This window comes from Rattus norvegicus, chromosome 3 (genome assembly GCF_036323735.1).
Source record: "Rattus norvegicus strain BN/NHsdMcwi chromosome 3, GRCr8, whole genome shotgun sequence".
NCBI lineage: Eukaryota > Metazoa > Chordata > Mammalia > Rodentia > Muridae > Rattus > Rattus norvegicus.
Window position 1 is genome coordinate 135,678,976 of NC_086021.1, and position 25,116 is coordinate 135,704,091.

Sequence of the window (25,116 nt, forward strand, 5' to 3'; positions counted from 1 at the left end):
TACCAGGTCAGAGGCCTTGGGTGGTAACTCTAAACATGCCCACAGCCACATCTCTGGTGCCTTTGTCTTGGCCCCAGAAGGTACTAACCCCGTGCTGTCTTTGAGACCAGTCTCCCCACAGGGTTTATGCCCTACCTCCACCCATGGAGCCTGTGTATTCTGCCCCTCGCTGTTCCATTTCTCCTCTGCGTGTTCCAGAATCCGGCAAAAGCCGAATGAAGAAGGGAACAAAACCAAGCAAGCCCAAGTCTCTGAGGAGCGGTGCGATCCAGCACAATGATAAGGTTATCAGAAAACAGGCCTTGACCCTGCCTTTTAAGTCTCACATGGAGCTGCTGTTTGCTGTCCAGCGATTCAGTGCAGCTGGATGAAGCCTGAGTGATTACATTCAGTGATTGCGTAACAAAACACTGAGACGATGCTTGTAAGCTAAGAAAAGGAACCGAGAGGAGTGTGACACATGGCTCCTGCTTACTCAGTAGACTTCGTCCTAAGGCTAACTCCTCAGGGACATTCAACACCACCTCATTTATCTGGCATCAACTAACCTTGGAACAGATCCACGGCCTGACATAAACAGAACAGATCTCTGGGAAGCCTAGAGATGTCTAGAAGACCGGACTCTGGAGTGTAAGCCTCCTCCACTCCTGAAGGAGCCTGGCCGGTTTCTGCTGTGAGCGGGTCTTATGTGTTGGCGCTTGGCTCAGGTTTCTTGTACTCTGCAGAGGGAGGATTGAGGCTTTTGGAATACAAGTGGCTAAGAGCACCTGGGAGTACCTGCTAGTGCCTCAGAAGATTTCTAGGAATCATAGTTTTAAAAGAGGCTTAAAAATGCAAGAATATAGAGGACCCCAGGCCAGCCCTGAAAAGGAGTCTAAGCTCATTAGGAACACAGAGGTCACCATGTTACCCAGCAGTGAAAGCTCTGTGTGGGCAAACAGGCTAGCCCAGGGAGGGACATTGCTTGAGGGTCACCCATTCTTTCAGGTCCTATAGACGGATTATCTATAGGATAGCGTTTATTTAAATTCTTATCTTCCACAGTCATCTGAAGGATATGTACCTTTCAAAACAGACAAGTAGGTCAGCTTGACTCAGATCTGTGATGACAGAGACTGTTTGGCTTCCTGACCAAATTGTGGAGAAGAAACAGGACCAAGAACAATCCTGGCTGGTGTCTGGGTCATGCGCTGCGAGTGGTGCTGCTGAAGGCTTCTGGCTCTCCAAGTCAGGTTGGCTGGAAGTGCTTTCGTGTGTAGGGTTAGAGCCTACTGCAGGGCTAGGGTCTGATGCAGGGTTAGGTCTGCTATAGTAGGGTAGGGTCTGCTAGAATTCACCATAATTCAGGTAACTGAGAGGCAGGTGGAAGAAGTCCGCTACTCAGGGTTCAGTGGGGGAAATGTCAAACGTTCAGAGAAAGGTCGTTTAGGGGTCAAGCGTTGACATTATCGTGGTCACCACAGCCACAGTTTACTTGGCATCTTTCCTACTCTTCTGGAATTTATCACGATTGCTGACCAGCTCTCTGCCCTCGAGTTTATCTGTCAGACACCCCCTCTCTAAATATCGAGGTTCTTCCAGAAGAGCCCTGCTATATTAGAGCTCCAAATTAAAACCTAGGTAGGCCTCCTTATAGACTCTCTACTGCCACTCTGAGAATTACACAAACAATAACTAGTCTGCTCATAATGATATTTTATAAAGACAACACAATAAAAATCACCTTATGGTTTAAATAATCTTTCAACCTTATTCCAAGATGAGAGGAATCAACTCTTGCTTTTTTTTAAGGAGATTTATTCATTTATTATATATAAGTACACTGTAGCTGTCTTCAGATACACCGGAAGAGGGCATTGGATTTCATTACGGATGGTTGTGAGCCACCATGTGGTCGCTGGGATTTGAACTCAGGACCTCTGGAAGAGCAGTCAGTGCTCTTAACCACTGAGCCATCTCTCCAGCCCAACTCTTGCTTTTCAAAAGAAGTTTTAATTTTTAAGTGAAGTTGCTAATAATATATGTGTGCATATACCATGTTAGTGCAGGCACAAGCACCATGTGTGGAGGCCTAAGGACAACACTCTGGAGTCAGTTCTGCCCTTTCACTCTGAGGTCTGGGGACCCCAGGCTCTTCTGTCTGCTGAGCCATCTCACTGGCCCAAGTTTTCATTTTTGCCTGCTTTAAGTTTTCTGAGCCCCTAAAAGGTCAAGTACCTGAGGTTGTGTAGGTATCCAAGGTGCAGGGACTTAGTTGTTCTGTGACTTAGTTATGGCTGGAACAATAAGGTGTAAGAAGCCATTTCCTCAGATCTAGTGAAAGGAGGCAGGCGTTTTAAACGAGACTTTCACCTCAAACCAGGCATGGTGATATACACCTGTAATCCTGGTTCAAGGAGCAGAGGCAGGAAGATCCACGAGTTCAAGACTAGTATCCTGGGCTACACAGTGAACCTGCCTTGTGTGTGCATGTGTGTCTGTGTGTGCTTATATGTTTGTGTATGTGTATGTATATGTTTGTGTATGTGTTTGTGCATGCTTGTGTATATGTGTACGTGTTTGTATATGTATGTTTGTGTACATGTATGTGTTTGTGTACACATATGTGTTTGTGTACACATGTGTATTTATATATATGTTTGTGTGTGTTTTTGTATATGTATATGTTTGTGTGTGTTTGTGTATATGTATATGTTTGTGTTTGTGTATATGTAGGTGTATGTATATAACAGAGTGGCTCATAGGTGGGGACAATTTCTTAGGCTGGGCCCTTGCATTTGGGCATTTGAGTTCCCAGGGAGGAGGGCTCCATGTAGGGGAGGGCTCAGTAGAATAAAATGAACAAGATAAATAAACACATAAGTTAGTGTGTTTTTAAATTTAAAAATAGATATGAGACCTTCCAAACCCAAGGGTCTTGTCCCTGATTTAGGATTTTGCCTGTTTGAGTGTGTGTGTAGTGAGGCCACGGAACTTTGGGCCTTGGCCCCTCCTGGGTCTTGTATTAATTAGTGTTTCATACTTCATTCCTATTTAGCATATTACGTGTTTATAAAACAAGCCCGTTTGTATTTTGTTGTGACTTTGAAGTCACTGAGGAGAAATATCATCCCTCTATGTGACAGTCTCTGTGTTACCTCTGCAACAGCCTTGTGTTACTGGGTCCCATCTTGTTAGGCAAATTAGAGTGTGCTGTAACAGGCAGTAAAACTGACCCTTGTCACTGATAAAGGAAAGAGAAATTACTACAGTGATCCAAGGATAATTAATCTCATTGGCAACATGCCTCTAAAAATCTCAGCCCAAACTTCTTAGGGAAGAAAGTAAGTTGATTATAAATGTCATACAGAGTGGAGAGCATCCAGACCCATGGTGAACAAAGGACGAATCTGGCATGGAAACTCAGCTGCCTGGCCAGACTTAGAATCTGTTGTGTGGCTGTCTTTCTCATTCCTTTTCCTTTTGTGAGATAACTCTCTAAAAGGACACACACACACACACACACACACACACACACACACACACACACACACACACACACACCAAGGCGGAACCAAATGGGGTGGAGCTTCGTGAGTTGACTTCTGAGTGGTGATCATATAAGCTTAACTCCTAATGGGTGAAAGTGAGAGAGGCTCATTACCAGCTTGCTCAAGCCAGAAGGAAGAATACATCTTAGGAGGGGAGGGGAGAAGAAAGCAGAAGCAGAGAAGGCGAATAGGAGAGCGTGGGGGAGGTGGGGGAGGGAGGGCAGAAACCCCAGTCCCACAAGGAGAGCCAGGAAGGATTGAGGGTCCACACATACATAATTGGTTTATAGTTTTCCGGCTTTTTGTAGGATTATCACCTGTGAGAAATAACTTTGTTTCTTCCTTTCCGATTTTTTGCTTTTATTTCTTTGTCTCTTACCATGGAAGTGGTAAGGATTTCCTGTGTGATAGTTGAAGGTTAAGTACCCACATTCATGTTTTATTCTTGACTTTAACGAGGGTGTGCTTAATGCACTGGTGTAGGGATTTTGCACAGACTGACTATTCTGTTAAGAGAGGCCTGTGTTATAACTTGAGTATGGAATGTTCCCTATAGGTTCATCTGCTTGCACATTTGCTCTCTAGCTGTTGTCGGTGCTCTTTGGGAAGATATGGACCTGTATGGCCTCCTTGCTATTCTTGCGGCTCCCTACGAGTTGATGTAATGTGTGCAGGCCGCTTCCTGCACCCGCCACCATGTGTTCCCCACCAGGAAGGGCTCTATCCCTCTGGAGCTGAAAGCAGAAATAATCCTTTCTCCCGTAAGTTGCTTTTTGTTAGGGCATTTTATCACAGCATAGGAAATAAACTCATATAATCTGTTTTCCTCCTGATTTATGCATATATATATGGGTTTGCATTATAGGTTACTTTTAAAATCTGGGCTTAGGAATTATTTATCTGCGTTTTTTTTTTTTTGTGGTGATAATATTTTTTTCTCCTTGGAATAGGTAACATGGTAGATTATATGAGTAGAGTTTCATAATATCGCCAAACCTCGAGCTTGTGGCTGTAAAACAGCTTAGCTGTCCTGCTCACGGGTAGCGAGTGTGTAGTAAGTATGCTGTTGACTTGGTAATACTTGCTCAGGGTTTTCCACCTGAAACTGTGAGTGAGGCAAGCTTGTGTTTGTTCTTCTTCCTGGCACTACTCTTATCTCGATTGGACGAGACAAATCAGTAAGTTTGGGGTCAGGTGAGAGACCCTGCCTCAAGATAGAAGGTTAAGAGAAACTGAGGAAGACACCTGATGTCATCCTTGGACCATACACACACACACACACACACACACACACACACACACACACACACACACACACACACGGACTCATGTACACATTCCTTTCCCTAAAACATGCACTAACATACATGTGCACAAACATGTACACTTGGAAAAATATCATATCACCCTCGCTGATTTACTTCTAAGTGTTGCTCTTTTTCTCCTGTTATCTGGAAAACTTTGCATAGCATTGACTCGAGTGACCTGTCCCTTGACTATCTAGCACAGCAGCTAAGGTTGTATGGTTAGCCCTTGTGGTTTCTTTCTAAGAACACGGCTTTACCTCTTCGGTGGCTATAAGCTACTTTCCTTTGGGGGGTCTGTTTTGGTAATTTCTGATTTTTTCTAATTTTTCCATCTCTTTTTAGTGTTACATTTTTCCTGGCAGAACATTCATACCCCGCTTCTCCTTTTAAATCCTGATGTGTCTGTAATTATGAGCCTCTGTCTCTCCTATTGACATGTGTTCTTCTCATCTATCTGACCTCTGAATTTACCTTGCATTTATTGTTTAGGTCATAATCTTCTCTCCGTTCTCTTCATTGCATCTGGTTTTCCAGTTCTGTAGATTTTTTATTTTTTCCTTCCATCTTCTTGGAGTTTACTTTCCTACTTACCGTATCTTTCTAAAACTTTTTGTAATTACGTTTTTTGCATATATATGTATGCTATGCATAGGCATGTCACATGTGTTCTCAAGTGTGTGGGTGCACATGTGCACATGCATGTGGTGGCTCAAGACTGATTGCTGTCCACCTTATTCACTGAGGAAGGCTCTCTTGCTAAACCCAGGGCTCACTGTTTCAGTTAATCTGGCTAGGCAGTTTCCTTGGGGGTTCCTTGCCTCTTTGGGATTCCAAGAACCCACATAAACGCATGCCAGCTCACCTGTAATCCAAGATTTGGATTACAGCCAGTTGGTTACAGGTGAGCTGGTATGCAGGGTGGCTCTGGGGACCCGAATCCTGGTTCCCGTCACCCAGTGAGTCACTTTCACAATCCTCTTCTAATGTCTTCCTTTAAGGGTTATTAATTTCCTTAATGTCTCTCTTATTATAAACATTTAATGCTACAACTCCCCTCTGAAATACTGCTTTGACATTATTAATTGTGGTGTTATGCAGAAAACTGTATTAATTCTAAATATATTTTAACCTCCACTATGGCTTACTGACCCATATGTTTCTTGAGTGCTTTTTAATTTCCTGATGGCTGATACTTAAAGATGGTAAGAAATGTTTGACTGTTATTAAATCTTTAATTTGTGTTAGGAGCCATCTATGCACTTGGCATTCCTTACATTCATTCTGACAACAGCCATACAAGGTAGAGCTAGTATGACCCCGGTATTGTTATGTGAAACATGGGGCCCAGGGCATTTCAGCCATTTTCCCAATACCACAGAGGGGCTAAGTAGACGGGTCTTAGGTTTAGACCTAGATCATTCAGCTCAGGACAACCACTGCATAAACAGCCATTGTCTCAGTTACTCTTCTTGCTGATATAATAATTATTCTTAATATTCCACCACAGTGAGAGAACGCAGCCAGTATATCACAGACTTTCAAAAATTTGTCATGACTCACACTGTGTCGTCAAGTGTGGTCCATTTCCAGGTCCATCTCAAAGGCGTGTATACTAGTATCTGATGCAGTCTCCAAGGTGATCAATAGCCCAAGCTTGTTGGCTAATGACTTCTGTAACTGTGTTGACCTCAGGTTTAGATCACATTGAAGTTATATTATTAGATGATCACACAGTTAGGCTTGCCTTATCTTCCTGGTGAGTTAAGTCTTTGATTTGTAGATAGTGCCTCCCTTCATCCCTAACGTGCCTTAAGGTAGGTGTGCCGTTCAGGCCCTAGAGCTGTGGTTTGGAATTTCAGAGAACATACGCCACTCTACCCACTGCTGGAGTGTAACTAACAAGTCCTCCATGGTCTTGGGTGGGCACGGATGGGGGGAGTTTATCATCATATATGGTAGTCCTCAGAAGGCTAGCTCATTCCAGCCTGCTGCCTGGCCTCAGCACCAGCTGCCCTCTCTGAAGTCAGGCCTGCCCTCTGTTTATTCTCAGTATTGCTGACCACATGATTTGTCCCTTTTGAAGACATTTCTCAATCATATTTGTGATGGTTTCTACTAGTACAATCTTGACAACAGTGTCTGTGCATTGGCAGAGATGAGTATCCCAAGCAAATCTGCCTTCCTCCCCATCCCTGGCTTCTTTTTCTTAAGTCACCATGTATTCCCAGTGACTCAGTCCAAAGGGTGCTTAACTACTCCAGCCCATAGTAGTATTTTTGATGACAGAGTTTCTTCCTGAGTATCCCTTTCTCTCTGCATTCTATACTTCTCTCTGTTCTGTTTTCTCCTCTGCCAGTCTCCTCTCTAACCTCTTGAGGTTGCTTGGAGTCTTCCTTTCCTCCGTCCCCTTAGATTCCACTTCCTTGTGGAGTTTTAAATACTTCCCTGGGGTGAGGACTGTTTCCATGCCAGACTCTAGATCCCCTGTGTCCCACGGCCATTGAGACCAGACCACTGCAAAGTCACGCTGACTCTCACATTAACACGTGTGTTTCTCTGTGGGCCTCCCTTCCCTGATTGGTCATTGTGCACTGGTAGTCTCAGGGTGCAGGGGAGTAGGGAGACTTTCGGAGGACAACTTGTCTATTGAATGAAAGATTGGAATTAGCTTATAGCTGATGGGGAAGGGGGAAGGAAAGACAAGGGAGAAAGTTCTGCAGTGGGAGCAGGGGGCTTCCAAGCATATCAACTACATTAGCAGACTGCCAGTCACGAAATTCCAAGGAACAGTTCTCTGGTGAAGAAACAGAAGCTTAACTGGCTTTATCATGGCATGACCTTTGTCTCTATGGAGTTGAGTAGGCCAAAGCCTAGTTTGGGTAGGGAGTGGCTTCTCCTGCTGTGCTCTCTGAGCGATTTCTTGGATATGGACAACACTCTACTGTCTCTTATCTGGCTTGGGAACCCACTCCTTTCTCCTGCCACCCTTCCCAGGAAAACCCACTGAGGACTTGCAAAGAAGCAGCGTCCCTCTACACCTGCCCATCTTACCCCGGTCCTCCACAGTACCTTTCTGTTCCTGCTGGGCCTCCTGTCTACACCTCCACCTGGTCCAAGTCTCTCCTTTCCTCTTGCTTCCTGTGTCTGTATTCCACTCAATAGCCGAAGTCATCTTTCAGGATGAAATCAAGTGATCTTGTTCTAAACCTTAGCAATGTATTCTTTAACTTTACTTTGCTCCTAAGCAATCAGAAAGGAGGTGGCTCCTGAGCCCCTGACTGACTTGATCCTGGTCTGCCTTCTGAACCTTAACTGTAAGCCACTCTCCATATGCTTTGTGTGATCTCAGGTTCTCTCTCTCTCTCTCTCTCTCTCTCTCTCTCTCTCTCTCTCTCTCCCTCTGACTGTATATCTTCTAGTTCTAGATTGGTGAATTCATTCCCGTAAGGTTCCAAGTTAAACAAGAAACCCCCTCTTAAAAAAACAAAACAATCGGGGTTGGGGATTTAGCTCAGTGGTAGAGCGCTTGCCTACCAAGCACAAGGCCCTGGGTTCAGTCCCCAGCTCCGAAAAAAAGAAAAAGAAAAAAAAAAAAACAAACAAAACAATCAACAGCAACAACAAAAAGTAGGCCTTGTAGTGTTGCTTAGGTTGGTCTTGAATTCCTAGGCTCAAGTTATCCTCCCACTTCTCTCTCTTTAGTTCAGACTCTAGGCACGCGCCTATGTGTGTGAGGCCAGAGAACATCCTTGGGTGTTGTTCCTTAGGCACTGTCTACCTTTGTCCTATTAACTAGCATTTCTCACTTGCAAAGTAGGCCAAGGATCCACCTGTCAATGATTTCCTGGTTGGGGAGTACAAACACACCCTGCTATTTTGTTTATTTCTGTGGATTCTGGGAATCTAACTGGGTCCGAATGCAAGTACAGCAATCACTTTACTGACTGAGCTGTCTGTCTCCCCTGTCTCATTACCACAGATTTTTAAGGATCAATTTTATTTTACTGGTCTACGCACTGATTTCTGTCTTTCTTGAGGGCAGGGCCAAGTTTGATTCATTATGGACAGCTTGGTGTCCACAACACAAGGCAGACATTTGAGGACAGGACTCAAGAAGAAATATCCTCTGGCCCTCACCAGTTGCTAAGTTCTGAGAATGCAATACAATAACAAGAGGGCTCAAAACATGGAGGGCAGAGTGGGTCAGCTCATCATCAGCTCTGATAGACCCAGAGCTCTGGATTCGGAAGACTCAGCCCAGATGCGGGCTGCCTCCAGAAGAGTTATGGTCAATCTCCACACTCTTTCTTCTTGCTTGTAAGAGTGAATGATGGGGACATAGAGAAACAATATTAACGCAGTAATAAGACAGCCCCCCCCCCGACTGGGAGGCTCTATTCCTCTGTGTGTTTCATTGGCCCTCTCTTAATGAATAAGATAAGATTGATTGCATCTGCTTCTTCTTTAAATTAACAAAATTTACCCTCAGTTTGTTTAAAAAGAGGGACAAAAGCCTGTTTCTAATTTGTTCTGATACATTTATTAAATGTAATCATCCAGTAAAAAAAAATTCAGAGATGTTGAGAACAGCAGGAAAATATTAAACTTTCAAAATGCAGAGCTTGAATCATAAAATCTGCTCCATGGGCTCTCTCTGAAATGGGACATAACCCCAGTGGCATTTGCAATTAGCTGCCGAGAGGCTCGATGTGACCCAGAGGGCCAAGAGAGGGTAGCACATCCACCCACCAGGTTCCCTTTTCTCACAGATGAGATTCTGAGCTGTGTTACCCACTGAGGATTCTGTTGGCTTTCGGAGCATGGGTTTAGTCCACATTTCTTCCCTTCATCCGCTGTTGTTTTATTAAGAGTGAAGTCAGCTAATGGAAAATATTACTCACTTTTGGAGGATGACTTTTTCTTTCCCCCACTCCCTTTTTCTTTCCCATTCCCTCTATAAACCCCACCAGGAATATAGAAACAAATGCCTCGCTTGGGATGCCCAAACAGAAGGAAGAAAAATTTTGCTCTATAATAAAGCCCTAAGGTGCTGTTGAATATCCGAGAATAGGAATCCCTCAGACTCCAAAAGATTGATTCATATTCATGCTATTGATGTGTAGATATAAATTACAAGCACTAATATGTATTCGTGAGGTGTGTGTGTGTGTGTGTGTGTGTGTGTGTGTGTGTGTGAACACATGGGGTATGTATGATACATCTATAGATGAAAAAGTTCTTCCACAGAATAAACTGAACCAAACAGTACATCAAAAGATCATTCACCGTGACCAAGAGATACTCATTACATCATCACAAGGATGCAAGGCAAGGTGGATGTATGCCAATCAATAAATGTGATATCACATTACCAGAACACACAGCAGCAACGTAGGCCCTTGTCATAGATGCAGAAGACAGTGCTTGTCAAAGTTCATTATCCCTTTAAGATCAAAAATCAACAAATTTAGGCATAGAAGGAAAATTACTTCAACTCAGGGGCAGGCTCGGAGTTAACATGCTGTACAGGGGAGAGTTAAAAAGATTTTCTTCTATCATCTGGAATAAAAGAAGGCAGCCTGTTTTCACCACTTTTAGTCAGCACAGAGAAGAAGACTTAGCTTGAACAATTGAACAGGAAAAAGAAGCAAAGGGCCATGCAGATCAGAAAGAAGGAAGTGAAGTTGATCCTGTTTGCTGGTGGCAAGCTTATGTTAAAAAAAAACTGCAATGGAGTGCTTAATAAATATTTCACAGAGTTGCAAATGAATTTAATAGAGCCCCAGGACATAAAATCAATACAAAATTAGCAGCGTTTCTACAAATCGGTGCAAAACTATCTGAATAATAAAAAAACCCAATCTCAGATATAATAGCTGCCAAAAATGACTAGGAATACATTTAAGGAAAGTGGTAAAAACCTCCGAAACAAAGCAAAACCACAGCGCAATGGTGAAAGCAATCGACAACGACAGAGAACTGGAAATGAAGCCCATGCTCTTGAATTGGAATAATTAATATCATTAGTATTATTAAAATGTCCATAGGACCCAGAGTGTGAGGCCCAAATGTTAATTCTGTTCTTCACAGAAATGCAATGAACACTACCAAAATTCAGATGGCATAAAAAAAAAGAGAAGATCTGAATAGTCAAAGCAACCTTGGGCAAAATTACTAAACAGCTCAATGAGCTCCCCTGTGTGACTCTAAATCCATAGTAACCAAACAGCAAGATTCTCACATCAAACCAGACAGAGACAACAGAACAGAGTGGAGAGCCCAGAAAGAGACTTATGTGCTTACATCCAAGTGATTTGTGACAAACGTGTGAAGGACGCATGGAAGAGAGGGTAGCTTCTTCAGCCAAGGGAAACAGGACACACACACACATACACACACACACACACACACACACACACACACACACACACACACACGAATTAGATCCTCATCTAATTAAAAGCTTATTTCAAAATTGATAGAGAGCTTAAAAGTGAGACCCCAAACAATAAAACCATATAGAAGAAAACACAAGACATTCATCTAAGCAAGGATGTCTCAGATAACACTCCCAACCATGACTGATCATGTCAAATTAGGGCAGTGGAAGCAAGAGAGATAACCCATGGAGTGGGGGAAATACTTAAGAATTACATTTTCACAAGGAGAAAAGATGCCTAGCGCTTGGCTGAATAGCAATAAATACATAAAAAGGAGCCCTAATTAAACATAGCAAACGAAAGGTGGAAGGTGGCTCAGTGGATAAAGTACTTGGCACACAAGCAAGAAGCCTGGAGTTGGCATCCTCGAAACTCATTTGAAAGCCAGGCAGTTGCCCCGGCCACCTATAATCCCAGGGCCCAGGAGGCAGGAACTGCAGAATTGCTGCAACAAACTGGCAGCTAGATGCTGTTGTTTAAGCGATAACTGTCCTCACAGGCTTATACATGAGAACACTTGGTCCTGATTGGCAGCACTGTTTGGAGAGATTATAGAACCATTATATCCTAAAGTTTAGGAGGTGATGGTCACTGGGAATGGGCTTTGAAGAATGGCCATAATAAAAATGATGGAAGATAACAAGTGTTGGCTAGGATGTGGGGAAGGGGCGACCCTTGTATGCTTTTGCTAGGAAAGTAAGTGAATGAGTACAGTCTCTATGGAAAACAATTTAGAGGTTCCTCACAAAGCTAAAAATAGTATCATAATATCACCTAGAAATGCCACTACTGTGCATGAGCCCAAAATAAATTAAACCACTATATTGAAGGTATGTCTGCCCTCCATGTTCATTGTGCTATTTGTAACAGTTAAGGTATACAGTCAATCCATATATTAATCAATGAATGAAGTATGTTTGTATGTCTGTGTGCATATATAATTTTACACATAAACCATTTAGTCTTAGATATTCTATTGTGACAGAAAATGGACCAAGAGATGCTCTAGGATCACATCTAATGATGATGTCATTTTTTAAATAATTATTTATAATCTTATATTTCTTATAATGGACACACTTCAAAGCCCACCTCCAGTGACCACCTCACCTCCTATACTTTAGGACCTAAATGTTCGTCTATAATCTTCCTCAAAATGTCACCAACTGGGATCAAGTATTCCTATACATAAGCCCACAGGGGAAATTTATCATGTAAACATTTATCTTTGTATGCACATATGTGTACACACACACACACACACACACACACACACACACACACACACACATACTGAATTTTCTTTGTGTATGTGTGTGGCCATAAAATGAATGAAATCCTGATCTTTTATGTAGATAAACCTGTAGGACATCTTGTTAAGTAGAATGATCCAGGTAGGGCTGGAAAAATGGCTCAGTGGTTAGGAGCACTGACTGCTCTTCCAGAGGTCCTGAGTTCAAATCCCAGGAACCACATAGTGATTCACAACCATCTGTAATGAGATCTGATGCCCTCTTCTGATGTGTCTGAAGACAGCAACAGTACTTATATATAACAAATAAATAAATCTTAAAAAAAAAAAAGAATGATCCAGGTACAGAAAGATAAATACTGCATGATGTGACTCATGTAGAAACTAAAAAGTTTGTGTCATGAGAGTGGAAGGTAGAATGGTACCAGCTGGAGCCTGGGGGTAGTTAATGGGAATGTGGTAGCGAGACATTGTTGGGAAACCCTGCTGTTAGGTCACAGTATACCATGACTGGACAGTCCCCTGAGCTCCACCCAAAATGAAAATGGAGGTCTCCCTTTCCCAGATGGAATTCCTCTTCCCTGCCTGACCTTATCTGGGGAGCCCAATGTGCCTTAGGAATGTCACATAGTCTTTGGTAAAATTACAGGCTCAACATATTCTCTCCCGTTGCAGTAAATATTAAAAATGCGGTAACCTTTTATCCCAAGCTAGTGCCGGCACCGTGGTGCCACATGGCACTGCAGGGTGTTTTTACCTCAGTAGCTCCATGCTGCTCCCAAGTACTCTCAGACCCAGGCGGTCCACGAGCCGTTCCAGCGTGGCACCTCACCACACTGGTCCCTGGAGTTAGTTCCAGCACCGGAGGGCCATATGAAACTCACCATAATTTATCTCTGGTTAGCATCTCTCCTGGTGGCTCTCTACTAGCCTCGAACTCTCTGGTTCCAGCTACCCAGTAAAATCAGGGCTCTAGAAGTCCAGCCTGGGCTGGCCTATGACAGCTCTCTGCCATGGACTCTGTCCACACTCCCAGCGACCGCCCCCTGGTAATTAAAGTATAAACTCCCAACTACTCGGTGAAATCACTCAATAAACTGTAACTTAACAATCAGATTTATATATTAAATTCTCAATCCACACAATAAACTCACAACCAAATGATAAAGACATAAACTGCCTACCTAGATAAGATAAATTGACCTACAGAAATCCATCCTTTAAGAAATATTCATAACAACCTGTATCTATGTAGAGATGCATGGTGATGGGTCGTTTACATCTGCCTCCATGTTGCCTCTCTCTCTTTCTCCTTTTCCCTTCTCTTTCTTAAACCTCTATTCCCACCTCCCTTCCTTCTTGGCCAATGACAGGCCTTGTTTTATCTTGTATCTGCCGTCGCTTGTATAACGACATCAACCTACACTTCCCCCCAGAACCTGTCTGGCAAGCACCTGGAATGTCTCTTCATGGAAATGAGGATGTCTTAGTTAGGGTTTTACTGAGGAGAAAAGACACCATGACCAAGGCAACTCTTCTAAAGGACAACATTTCCTTGGGGCTGGCTTACAGTTTCTGAGATTCAGTCTATTATCATCAAGGTGGGAGCATGGCAGTGTGCAGGCAGGCATGGTGCAGGAGAAGCTGAGAATTCTACTTCTTCATCTGAAGGCTGCTAGAAGAAGACTGACTTCCAGGCTGCTAGGATGAAGATCTTAAAGCCCACACCCACAGTGGCATACCTACTCCAAGGCTACACCTACTCCAACAAGACCACACCTCCAAATAGTGCCACTCCCTGGGCCAAGCATATTCAAAACACCACAGAGGGGTTCCCAGGACCTTAGGCCTCAGCCAGTACACACTCACCCTGAAAATCCCTCCCCTCTCTCCAAGGTTTATATAGCCCTTGTTCACCTCAAGTAAAATATATATCAAGCAAGCCCTTTCACTAATACTGTCTAAAGAGTTATAACACTGAAATCCTCGTAGAAGCCCCTCACCCCAGCCAAGCCCACAGATCAGGCACCTGTTGACCCACTGGACAACAACACTGGTCAAAGGTATAGAGCTTAGTTAATAATGATATATTGTATTCTTCAAAAACATAAAGAGTATGGGTGTTATGTGGTTTTTAACCCAAATGTAATAACCACGTGAGGTGGTGTGTTGGTTAATTAGCACTGTTGTTTCACTGTGTATGTACTTGAGAATATGTTGTACGTGATAAAAATCATATGCTATCTGCCAATTTTAGAAGTGTGTTTAAGGGGCTGGAGGGATGGTTTAGTGGTTAAGCGTATTTGCTGCTCTTGTAGAGGACTGGAATTTCCTTCTCAGCACTCACATGGTGGCTTATAACTGCCTGTCACTTCAGTTCAAGGGGATCCAATGCCCTCTTCTGGCTTCCCTGGGTACCAGGCATGCCCACGGTGCACATGTGGACATTCATATAGGTAAAATTAAAAAAATGAATTTTTAAGAAATAAAGGATGAAGAGGCACTGAGGGCAGGGAGCTGTTGTTTGCTTGGTTAATGTCTTTACGGCCGGGGTGGTGGTGCAGTAGTTCAGCACTGTTCTTGTAAAGGGTACAGCTCGGTTCTGAGCACCCATGTTGACTACCTCACAACTGCCTGCAACTGCAGCTCCGTGGGATTCAATCTCCTCTTCTGGCTTCTGTGGGCACCTGCTGTGCTGTACACACACACACACACACACACACACACACACACACACACACACACACTTTTAAAAGGAAGGAAATTGAAATAAGAAAAGCGAAAAAAGGAAGTAAAAAAGGAAAGGGGGAAATCGGATAAGAGAGGTGAGAAAAGGAGAAAAACAGGAAACAAGACACTTGATGTAAATGGAAAGAGGAAATCATAGAGGGTGCGTGTGCTGGGGCATTGTCAAGTAAATGAACAGAGAGGGAATCCAACAAGTGGGGACTCTGACTTATACAAACCGGTGAAACTACATAAAGGAAGTGAGAAATGTAAAGCATCTGGGGGTGGAAAGGAATCCGGACGTGAGACATGGGAAAAGGGAAGTGAGACCTGAGATATAAGAAAGGGCGTGAAATCCTGCGGGTAGGGCGGGTAGGAAAAGGGAAGTGAGAACTGAGAAATAAGAAAGGGGGTGGAGGGAACAGTACAGTGGCTACGGCAGGCACACAGCAGATACAGAGGGTAGAGCGGGTGGAAAAAGGGAAGTGAGAAATAGAAAGCCTACTGGGGTGGCCCGGAACCCAGGTGTGGGCCATGGGAAAAGGGAAGTGAGAACTGAGAACGACAAAGGGGGAAATTTGGTACATGGGTTAGGGTAGGTGCCGCGGGTGGGAAGAAGGAAGTAAGAAATAGAAAGCCTACAGGTGTGGGCCATGGGAAAAGGGAAGTGAGAACTGAGAATGACAAAGGGGGAAATTTGGTACATGGGTTAGGGTAGGTGCCGCGGGTGGGAAGAAGGACGTAAGAAATAGAAAGCCTACAGGTGTGGGCCATGGGAAAAGGGAAGTGAGAACTGAGAACGACAAAGGGGGAAATTTGGTACATGGGTTAGGGTAGGTGCTGCGGGTGGGAAGAGGGAAGTGAGAAATAGAAAGCCTACTGGGGTGGCAGGTGTGAACCATGGGAAAAGGGAAGTGAGAACTGAGAACGAGAAACGGGGAATCCTGTATGATGGGTACGGCCGTTACTGCGGGTGGGAAAGAGGAAGTGACAATGTAAGCTATTTAAGAAGGGGGAGTCTGGATAAACCAGAAATCGGAAACTTAAAAAAATGGGGAAATCAGATAAGGAAGTGAGAAGTGTGAGAAGGAAAACAAACCAGATGAGAAAGAGAAGCAGATCAGAGGAGAGAGAGAGAGAGAGAGAGAGAGAGAGAGAGAGAGAGAGAGAGAGAGAGAGAGAGAGGCCTTGCCACGGGGAAAGCTCCTAGGCCAGTGATAAGACACTCTCTCCTCTCATTTGCCTGGACCCGAACCTATGTTCTCCTGAGGGGCCGATTCTTTATGGGAGGAGTCAGACAGCGCTTGGGTAACTGCATAGCTACCTTAGAAATAGGATTTCAAGATGTGAAAAGGAGGAAGAGGAAGAGAAGGAAGAGGAAGAGGAAGAGGAGGGAGGAGAGGAGGGAAAGGAAGAGAAGGAAGGGGGTGGGGAAGACAGGAGGAGGAAGCTAGTTAATGTGTGAGTTTACAAGAGTATTATTAATAATACTCATAATGTCAATGTGAGATTTTTAACTTGACTTCCATTAATCCTCAGTGCTTAGAAGGATTATTTCAGGGAGGAGGGAGGCATTGTTCTCTAGGACGCAATACGAATAAGCCACTAGTAGAATTCAGAAGAGTTTGAAAACAGAATATTGGTATAATTAGTTGAAATCTTTTGGTTAAATATGAAATGACCATTTGTAAGTGTTTTACCAACAATGAAGACAATACCCAAAATTGTATTTGTGACCTCAAAGCTAACTAATGTGATAGATACATAGAATCTATTCTGAGTAAGATATACATGGTTATTTTTTTTCTCCTTACCAATCTGTGCTTTTAATTTTAAGGAAACTAATTTCCCCATGTAATGACATCATTGCAAACTAAAACATTTCTTCTTCTTCTTCCTCCCCCTTCTTCTCTTCCCCTATAACAGGGTTACATGATGGAAAACCGACTCTCAGGCCTGAAATGTGACACAGATGTGTTTGTAACCTTTGAAGGTGACAATGTGGTCATGCTTCAGGTAAGGGTTAGGACACAGTTATTCATTTTAAACAGCATGCTTTTCAAGATCAAGAGCTATCAAAAAAAATCCAAAGTGTTTTGTACATTTTTATCTTTATCTGATACCTTCATTTAATTGGCAGGTGTTTTCCTGTCAGGCAGTTGAACAGGGGATTGGGGTATTTGTCGTTTAGGTCATCTTTGATGTTGAAATATGTCTTTGTAGTTTCAGAAAACCGCTTGCATGTACTAAGTCAGATTTTTATACTAGCAAGGCTATTCCAATAGAGTATGCAGGCTCTGAAGATAAACCATGAAAAGCAGAATGCTAAATTCAAAGGTATGGGATGGTCAGCCCTACTAGTCAGCACAGACATGCATATTAGGGCAAACTGGGACACTGTTCTCCTTTCTCTATGAAGTCAGCCGTGTCTGAAAGCATGCTGAGGTCTCACTGTTGGCTGAGGTAGAAGAGGGTTTACATGTTGCTCTGGGACTATATGTAATTCTACCCCAGGACTCTGCCCCAGTAATCATAAATATGGAATTAAAAAAAACTGAAGCAACACATTCTCACCACTACATAATTTATTATAGCAATAAATATCAATAGCAAAATGATTATGTAAATTGTACTCTGACCACTCAGTGGGGAATTATATATCACCTTTAAAATTGTACCTGCAAGCAGTTCTGCCTCTAACAGAAATGTAAAACTTATGGAAAGTAAAATGATATAAAATAGCACATAAGATATGATTGTTGTGTTTTTAAGAGAATAACAGAGGCTGGACGACTCAGAGCAGAGAGTGCTTGCCATACAATCTTGGTCACTCAGGTTTGGAGTCCCAGAAACCATGTAAAAAGCTGGGCAGTTGTGACAGCTGCCTGTAATCCCAGCACATAGGAGACAGAGATCCGGCCGCCATGGGATGAGCAGGCAGCTAAACTAGACAAAAGGGAGAGCTCTGGGTTCAGTGAAAGAACCTGCCTCATTATAGACATTGGAATGCAATAATAAAGACACCTGACGTCAACCTCAGGCTCCACATGCACATGTGTATTTCCACATACAGACTTCTGCAACAGGCAAAAGGAACAAAAACAACAGACAAATAGTGGGGCTTGTGGTATGTCAATGGAATAGCCACCTCTTCTCTGGTTCTCTCTCTTAATAATTCCACATCCTGGACAATACCTGACCAACAAACAGGGTGGGACTGAAAGGGATAATAAAGATAGTAGCCTCCTAGGGACCTTAGAACTTGAGAAATGGAAAGGCAGTTACTTGTTCAGGTTTCTATGAAGCATGGTCTAAATACATTCCAAAATGAAGGCTGCTACCATAGCTGAAGAACCAGGAATGCAGTGGCCTAACAGTGGAAAAAACTTGACAATGTCTATTTTGCAGCTAGACACAGGGAAATGAGACCCTAACTATAAGTTAGGGTTTTACTGCTGTGAATAGACACCATGACCAAGGCAACTCTTATAAGGACAACATTTAATTGGGGCTGGCTTACAGGTTCAAAAGTTCAATACATTATCATCATTTGGGAGCATGGCAGCATCCAGACAGGCATGGCACTGGAGGAGCTGAGAGTTCTACATCTTGATCCAAAGATCTTGAAGCCAGGAGCAGACTGTCCTCAGGCAGCTAAGAGGAGAGTCTCAAAACCAACTCCCACAGTGACACACCTCCTCCAACAAGGCCACACCTCCTAACAATGCCACTCCCTGGGCCAAGCATATACAAACCACCACATTCCACTCCCAGGCTCCCATAGGCTTGTTGAAACACACATGAGTCTATGGATGACACACCTAGGCATAGCTTACTGCAACAATACATTTCTACAGCAGTCTCAACAAATGTCAAAAGTCCAAAGTTCAAAGTCTCTTCTGAAATTCATGCAATCCCCAAACTGTAATCTCTTAAGAAATCAAAATAACAAAGCAGATCACATACTTCCAACATCACAGGATATACATTACCATTCCAAAATGACATAATGACTAAATACTAGACCACAGAAAGACAGAAACCCAGCGGGGAAACTCTAAACTTAAATCTCCATGTCTGAGGTTAAAGCGCTCTTCAAATCTCCAAATCCTTTCAGCTTTGTTGACTGCAACACACTTCTTTCTCTAGGGCTGCTTCTACTCCCTGTTAGTAGCTTTTCTTGGCAGGTATCCCACGGCTCTGGTGTCTCTAACATCTTGGGGTCTCCAAGGCAACTTCAACTTTACAGCTTCTTGTTCCAATATCTAGGATCCACACGTACTCTTCTGGACTTCTCAAAAGGGCTTAGGTTACTTCTCCAGTTCTGCCCTCTGTAGCACTCTAAGCTCAGGTTGATCCACTCCACTGCTGCTGCTGTCCTTGGTGGTCATCCCATGGTGCTGGCATCTCCAGTACACTGGGATCTTCTGTTGCAACTAGGCTTCACCAATAGCATCTCATAGGCTCCCTTCATGGTGCCAAGCCTCAAGGTTCTTTTTGCATGACCCCTTCAGTCCTGGGCTGTCAATTGCAACTGAGGCTTCGTCTTCACCAATGGCCTTCCCTTGCCTCTCCCAGTGTCAAGCCTCAGCTGCTCTCCATGACACCTTCATGCCTTGATAACCAGTACCACCTGGGTGACTCTTACGCATTACCAAGTACAGCTGTACCACAAGGTACAACCTTGGCTATCTCTAAAACACAGCTTCTTTGTGCTCTCAAAAAACACTTCCCAGATTTCACCTCAGTGATGCTGGTCGTTTCCTAATCATCACTAATTTCTTAGCTTTAGCTAACCAGCATCAATTGCCCAGCAGTCCCTTCTATTCTTGTCTCTAAAGCCCTAGAGCCACATGGTCAAAACTACCGAGCTCTGCTGCTTACTGGGGCTGGAACATGGCCCCCTTGTTCTTACATTATCATCAACTTTCTATTTTCCAACTCTTTCACTTCCTAAGCTTGGCTGTCCTGGAACTTGCTCTCTAAACTGATCTTGAACTCAGATATGAAGTTCTTCTGAGTCTCCCGAGTTCTAGGATTAAAGGGATGTCCACCCTGCCTGGACCTAAGCTTTTCTCTACCCGGAACTTGCTCTGTCCCAGGCTGGCCTTGAACTCAGAGATCTGCTTGCTTCTGTCTCCTGGGATTAAAGGTGCCTGGGCCCAGGCTTTTCACGGCCACCATTCCTCAAGATTCAGATCAAAAGTCAGTGCCTTCCAGCCTCAAGATCTGGATCACAGGTGTGCCCTCCATTTCTGGATTGTAGTTCATTTCAGATCAAAAGTCCAGACGGAAACAGTAGCCAGGTCATGCTTAGATATGACTACCCCTTCTTCAACTGCAAAAGCATAAGATGAGCTGGGTGAGATCTCGCCCCAAAGTTACCACTCCCTTAATTCCATTTAATATCCTTGAACACAGCATTTAGCTTTTTTCCACTTCCTGGTGCTCCTTTACTCTTTGAACCATAAATTGTATTTTTTTTTGCAGCTTGCCACTTTTCATTAAAATTTTTTTATAAGAATGAACTGTGGTAACCATGTCATAGAATTTATACCAGACTGTTTAGGACTTTGACATTACTTGTCAAAGAAAGTAATCTAAGTCTTTTCACTTTAGCTTCAGGCAGATTCTTCGGACAATGGCAAAAAGTAGCCACATTCTTCACAAAAACAGTCTTTAGGCAACATACTAAAATCTTCTCCCCTGACACCTCTTGAGCTATGTCCCCACAGGTCAAAACACCCCCACAAACACTGTTTTCCATGCTTCAACTAGTATGGTCCATTAAGCCCATTACTTTAGAAAGTTCCACAACCCACATTCCTCCGATCAAAAGCATGGTTAGTCCTATCACAGCAATACCCCAGGCCTTGGTCCCAACTTCTGTTTTAGTTAGGGTTTTGCTGCTGTGAACAGATACCATAACCAAGGCAACTCTTATAAAGGACAACATTTAATTGGGACTGGCTTACAGGTTCAGAGGCTCAGTATGTTATCATCAAGGTGGGAGCATAGCAGTGTTCAGGAAGACATGGTGTAGGAGGAGCTGAGAGTTCTACATCTTGATCCAAAGGAAGCTAGGAGCAGACTGTCCTCAGGCAGCTAAGAGGAAGATCTCAAAGCCCACCTCACAGTGACACACCTCCTTCAAGAAGGCCACACCTCCAAATAGTACCACTCCCTGGCCAAGCATATTCACACCACCACACTGATCCTCCTTCTAACTCCACTCACCAATCATTTCAGGGGGTTCTAACAGGGAGCTGACATATATGTCCCATAGCCCATGGGAGTAGGCAGCATAAAATGTACCTACCCTGTGTCATACAGGAGATTGATCTTCTATATTCTTCCCAATGGAAGCAGAGAATGCTCTAGATCATCGTCCAAGTAGGGTCATTGGAGCCTATTATGTGTGGAGCCTCTATATCTACCAATTGGGTGATGTAAAGTGATGCTCACCCTGGTGCCAGCTGTGGGAATAAGGGCTAGGAGACACCATGGTCATTTCTCAGCTTTCCATCATGATGTCAAAATGCCCAAGAAACATCAGGTAAAGTAGGAAGGGCCTATATTGACTCACAGTCAGAGGTTTTAGTTCATGGACTCTTGTCTTTGTGCAGGGTACAAGATCTAGGCTCCAAGGATCCACTCCCTTCCATTAGATTTCACGTTATCTTCAATAGTCTATCGAATTATAAACCCATCAATGAACCAATCCATTGATTAGTTCAGAGTCCTCATGAACCGATCACTTCCAAAGTCCCTCAAATGGCAAACAAGCACATAACCTCCAATAGTATTTTTAGATTCAAACCACAATTCTCATCCCTCTCAGCCCTCAAAGTGGTTGACGGTGAGTTGAGCCCCAGCACTTGGTCTCAAAAGAGTGAAATGTTGTGAAGCAGTACCCAAGTTTCTCCTTCCCTGGCTTTAGTGAGAAGTGGAGAGCTAAGCCCCTATCTACACCCAGCATCAAAAGGGACTCAATGAGGTGGAGAATGGGACAACTTGGCATTCTGTCTCCTCCTTCCCATGCCCAGGCAGTATACATCAGTGGCCCATTTTTGTTAGGACGAATACAGCGGAGAGAGGAACATACTTATCCAGGAATCTTTGGATCTCATTATAACATCCAAGTACCCCAGATACAAATAAGACACTGTCCTATGACAAGCCAGGACAGTGATAAAGGAAATGAGAACTATCAACAGATGATCAAAGAAAAGAATCAGATGCTGAATTTCATGTCAAGGATTTAAAAGTAACTACCAGCACGAAAAATGCTTCTGCGATAATTAAACATGTCTTCCAAGCAAAAACAAGGCAAAAAAAATCCCAGCAAAGAAATAAAAAAGATCTAAAGGATTGAATGTTAGTTATAGAACTGAAAATAAGAGTGACTGAAGTAACAAAATTCCAGAATATGGTCTGTATTATAAGAAGACACTGTGGAATCAGTGAACTTGGTGGCTGATCCATAGAACTTAGTTTTTACATTTGAGAGACAATATAGAATACTTGCCTTTATGTGCCCATCTAATTTTAGCAAACAATATAGCCCATTGTTTTAACCAAAGAAATTATTTAATTCTTACATATGGCTAAATACTGTATTATTAGGTACTGTGACATAATTCGATCAAACATCAAATCTCAGAAGAACTTAAAAAATACATAGGACTGAGTGGCAGAAATAACAAAACCCATCAAAACACGTGAGGCACAGTCCCTGGGGCATTTTCTTGAAATGTGCCCAGACCACTGTGGGTGGGGCCACCCCTGAGCAAATGGTCTTGAGTTATATTAAGAAAGAAGGCTGAGGTGCACGGGGCCCCGGGAAAAGGCAGCATAGGCCCTCCTGGTTGCCGCCCTCACGGAGAGCTCAAAAGCAGACCCCCACGAGCAACCTGAGCCATGGGACCACATGTAAGACCAACTTTTCTGCTCCAAGCGACCTGCCTGGTGGACTCAGGATGCACAGAGGCAAAATTCCTCTGGGACCAGACACTCCCAGTTTTTAGCTGGAGCCCCAACCTTGCTGATCCCGGCCCACAGCTCACTGCTCCCAAACCCCTTGGGAGGGAGAACTCACTGCCCAGACAGGTGGGCACTCCTGAGACTGCAGAGTGGGAGAGACCACCAACACTGCCTACCCCTGCCCACATCCCTGGCCCAAGAGGAAACTGTATACAGCCTCTGGGAACCGGAAGATAGGGGCACTCGAGCGGCAGATCCCCTGCAGTCCAGAAACTGCCCGGACTTGACGGGACCAGTCAACAGTTCTCTGCACCCAAATCCCGTGGGAGGGAGAGCTAAACCTTCAGAGGGGCAGACAAGTCTGGGAAGCCAGAAGAGACTACACTCTGCCCACATTTCTGACTCCAGAGGAAAACACCTAACGCCATCTGGGACCCTGGTGCAAGGGGGCCCTGGGAAAAGGCTGCACAGGCCCTCCTGGTTACTCAAAAGCAGCCCCCCACAAGCAACTGGAGCCGCAGGACCACAGGTAAGACCAACTTTTCTGCTCCAAGCGACCTGCCTGGTGGACTCAGGACACAGGCCCACAGGAACAGCTGAAGCTTATGCTCTAAGATCAAGAATCGACAAATGGGATCTCATAAAACTGCAAAGCTTCTGTAAGGCAAAGGACACTGTTGTTAGGACAAAACGATAACCAACAGATTGGGAAAAGATCTTTACCAATCCTACAACTGAGAGAGGGCTTATATCCAAAATATACAAAGAACTCAAGAAGTTAGACCACAGGGAGACAAATAACCCTATTAAAAAATGGGGTTCAGAGCTAAACAAATATTTCACAGCTGATGAATGCTGAATGGCTGAAAAACACCTAAAGAAATGTTCAAAATCGCTCTTACCCTCTCTTGCTCTTGCTTCTCTGCTCTCTTCCCCTCTGTCCCCTGTCCCTTCTCTCCCCATCCTTCCCACCTTCCCTCCACGTGCCCATGGCCCGCCTCCTTTGTTTCTCCCTCTACTCTTCTCTCATTAAACCTCTCCACGTGGAAAAAAAAAGAAATGTTCAAAATCTTTAGTCATAAGGGAAATGCAAATCAAAACAACCCTGAGATTTCACCCCACACCAGTGAGAATGGCTAAGATCAAAAACTCAGGTGACAGCAGATGCTGGCGAGGATGTGGAGAAAGAGGAACACTCCTCCATTGTTGGTGGGTTTGCAGACTGGTACAACCATTCTGGAAATCAGTCTGGAGGTTCCTCAGAAAATTGGACATTGAACTACCTGAGGACCCAGCTATACCTCTCTTGGGCATATACCCAAAAGATGCCCCAACATATAACAAAGACATGTGCTCCACTATGTTCATAGCAGCCTTATTTGTAATAGCCAGAAGCTGGAAAGAACCCAGATGCCCTTCAACAGAGGAATGGATACAGAAAATGTGGTACATCTACACAATGGAATATTATTCAGCTATCAAAAAACAATGACTATGAAATTCATAGGCAAATGGATGGAACTGGAAAATATCATCCTGAGTGAGGTAACCCAATCACAGAAAAACACACCTGGTATGCACTCATTGGTAAGTGGCTATTAGCCAAATGCTTGAATTACCCTAGAGGCACAGAACACATGAAACTCAAGAAGGATGACCAAAATGAGAATGCTTCACTCCTTCTTTAAAAGGGGAACAAGAATACCCTTGGCAGGGAATAGGGAGGCAAAGTTTAGAACAGAGGCAGAAGGAACACCCATTCAGAGCCTGCCCCACATGTGGCCCATACATATTTAGCCACCCAATTAGATAAGGTGGATGAAGCAAAGAACTGCAGGCTGATAGGAACCGGATGTAGATCTCTCCTGAGAGACACA

General features: G+C 43.8%; 1 protein-coding gene across 2 annotated transcripts in view; it reads left to right on the forward strand.

Annotated features, from left to right (window-relative positions):
* The window catches only part of Acoxl (acyl-CoA oxidase-like), a 305,952-nt gene that overhangs the window by 164,636 nt on the left and 116,200 nt on the right, over positions 1 to 25,116 (forward strand). For both annotated transcript variants that reach the window (NM_001106508.2, NM_001415677.1), the window contains one exon: positions 17,183 to 17,272. In NM_001106508.2, the coding sequence (NP_001099978.1) occupies positions 17,183 to 17,272 (90 nt within the window). The remainder of the gene's footprint in view (positions 1 to 17,182; positions 17,273 to 25,116) is intronic.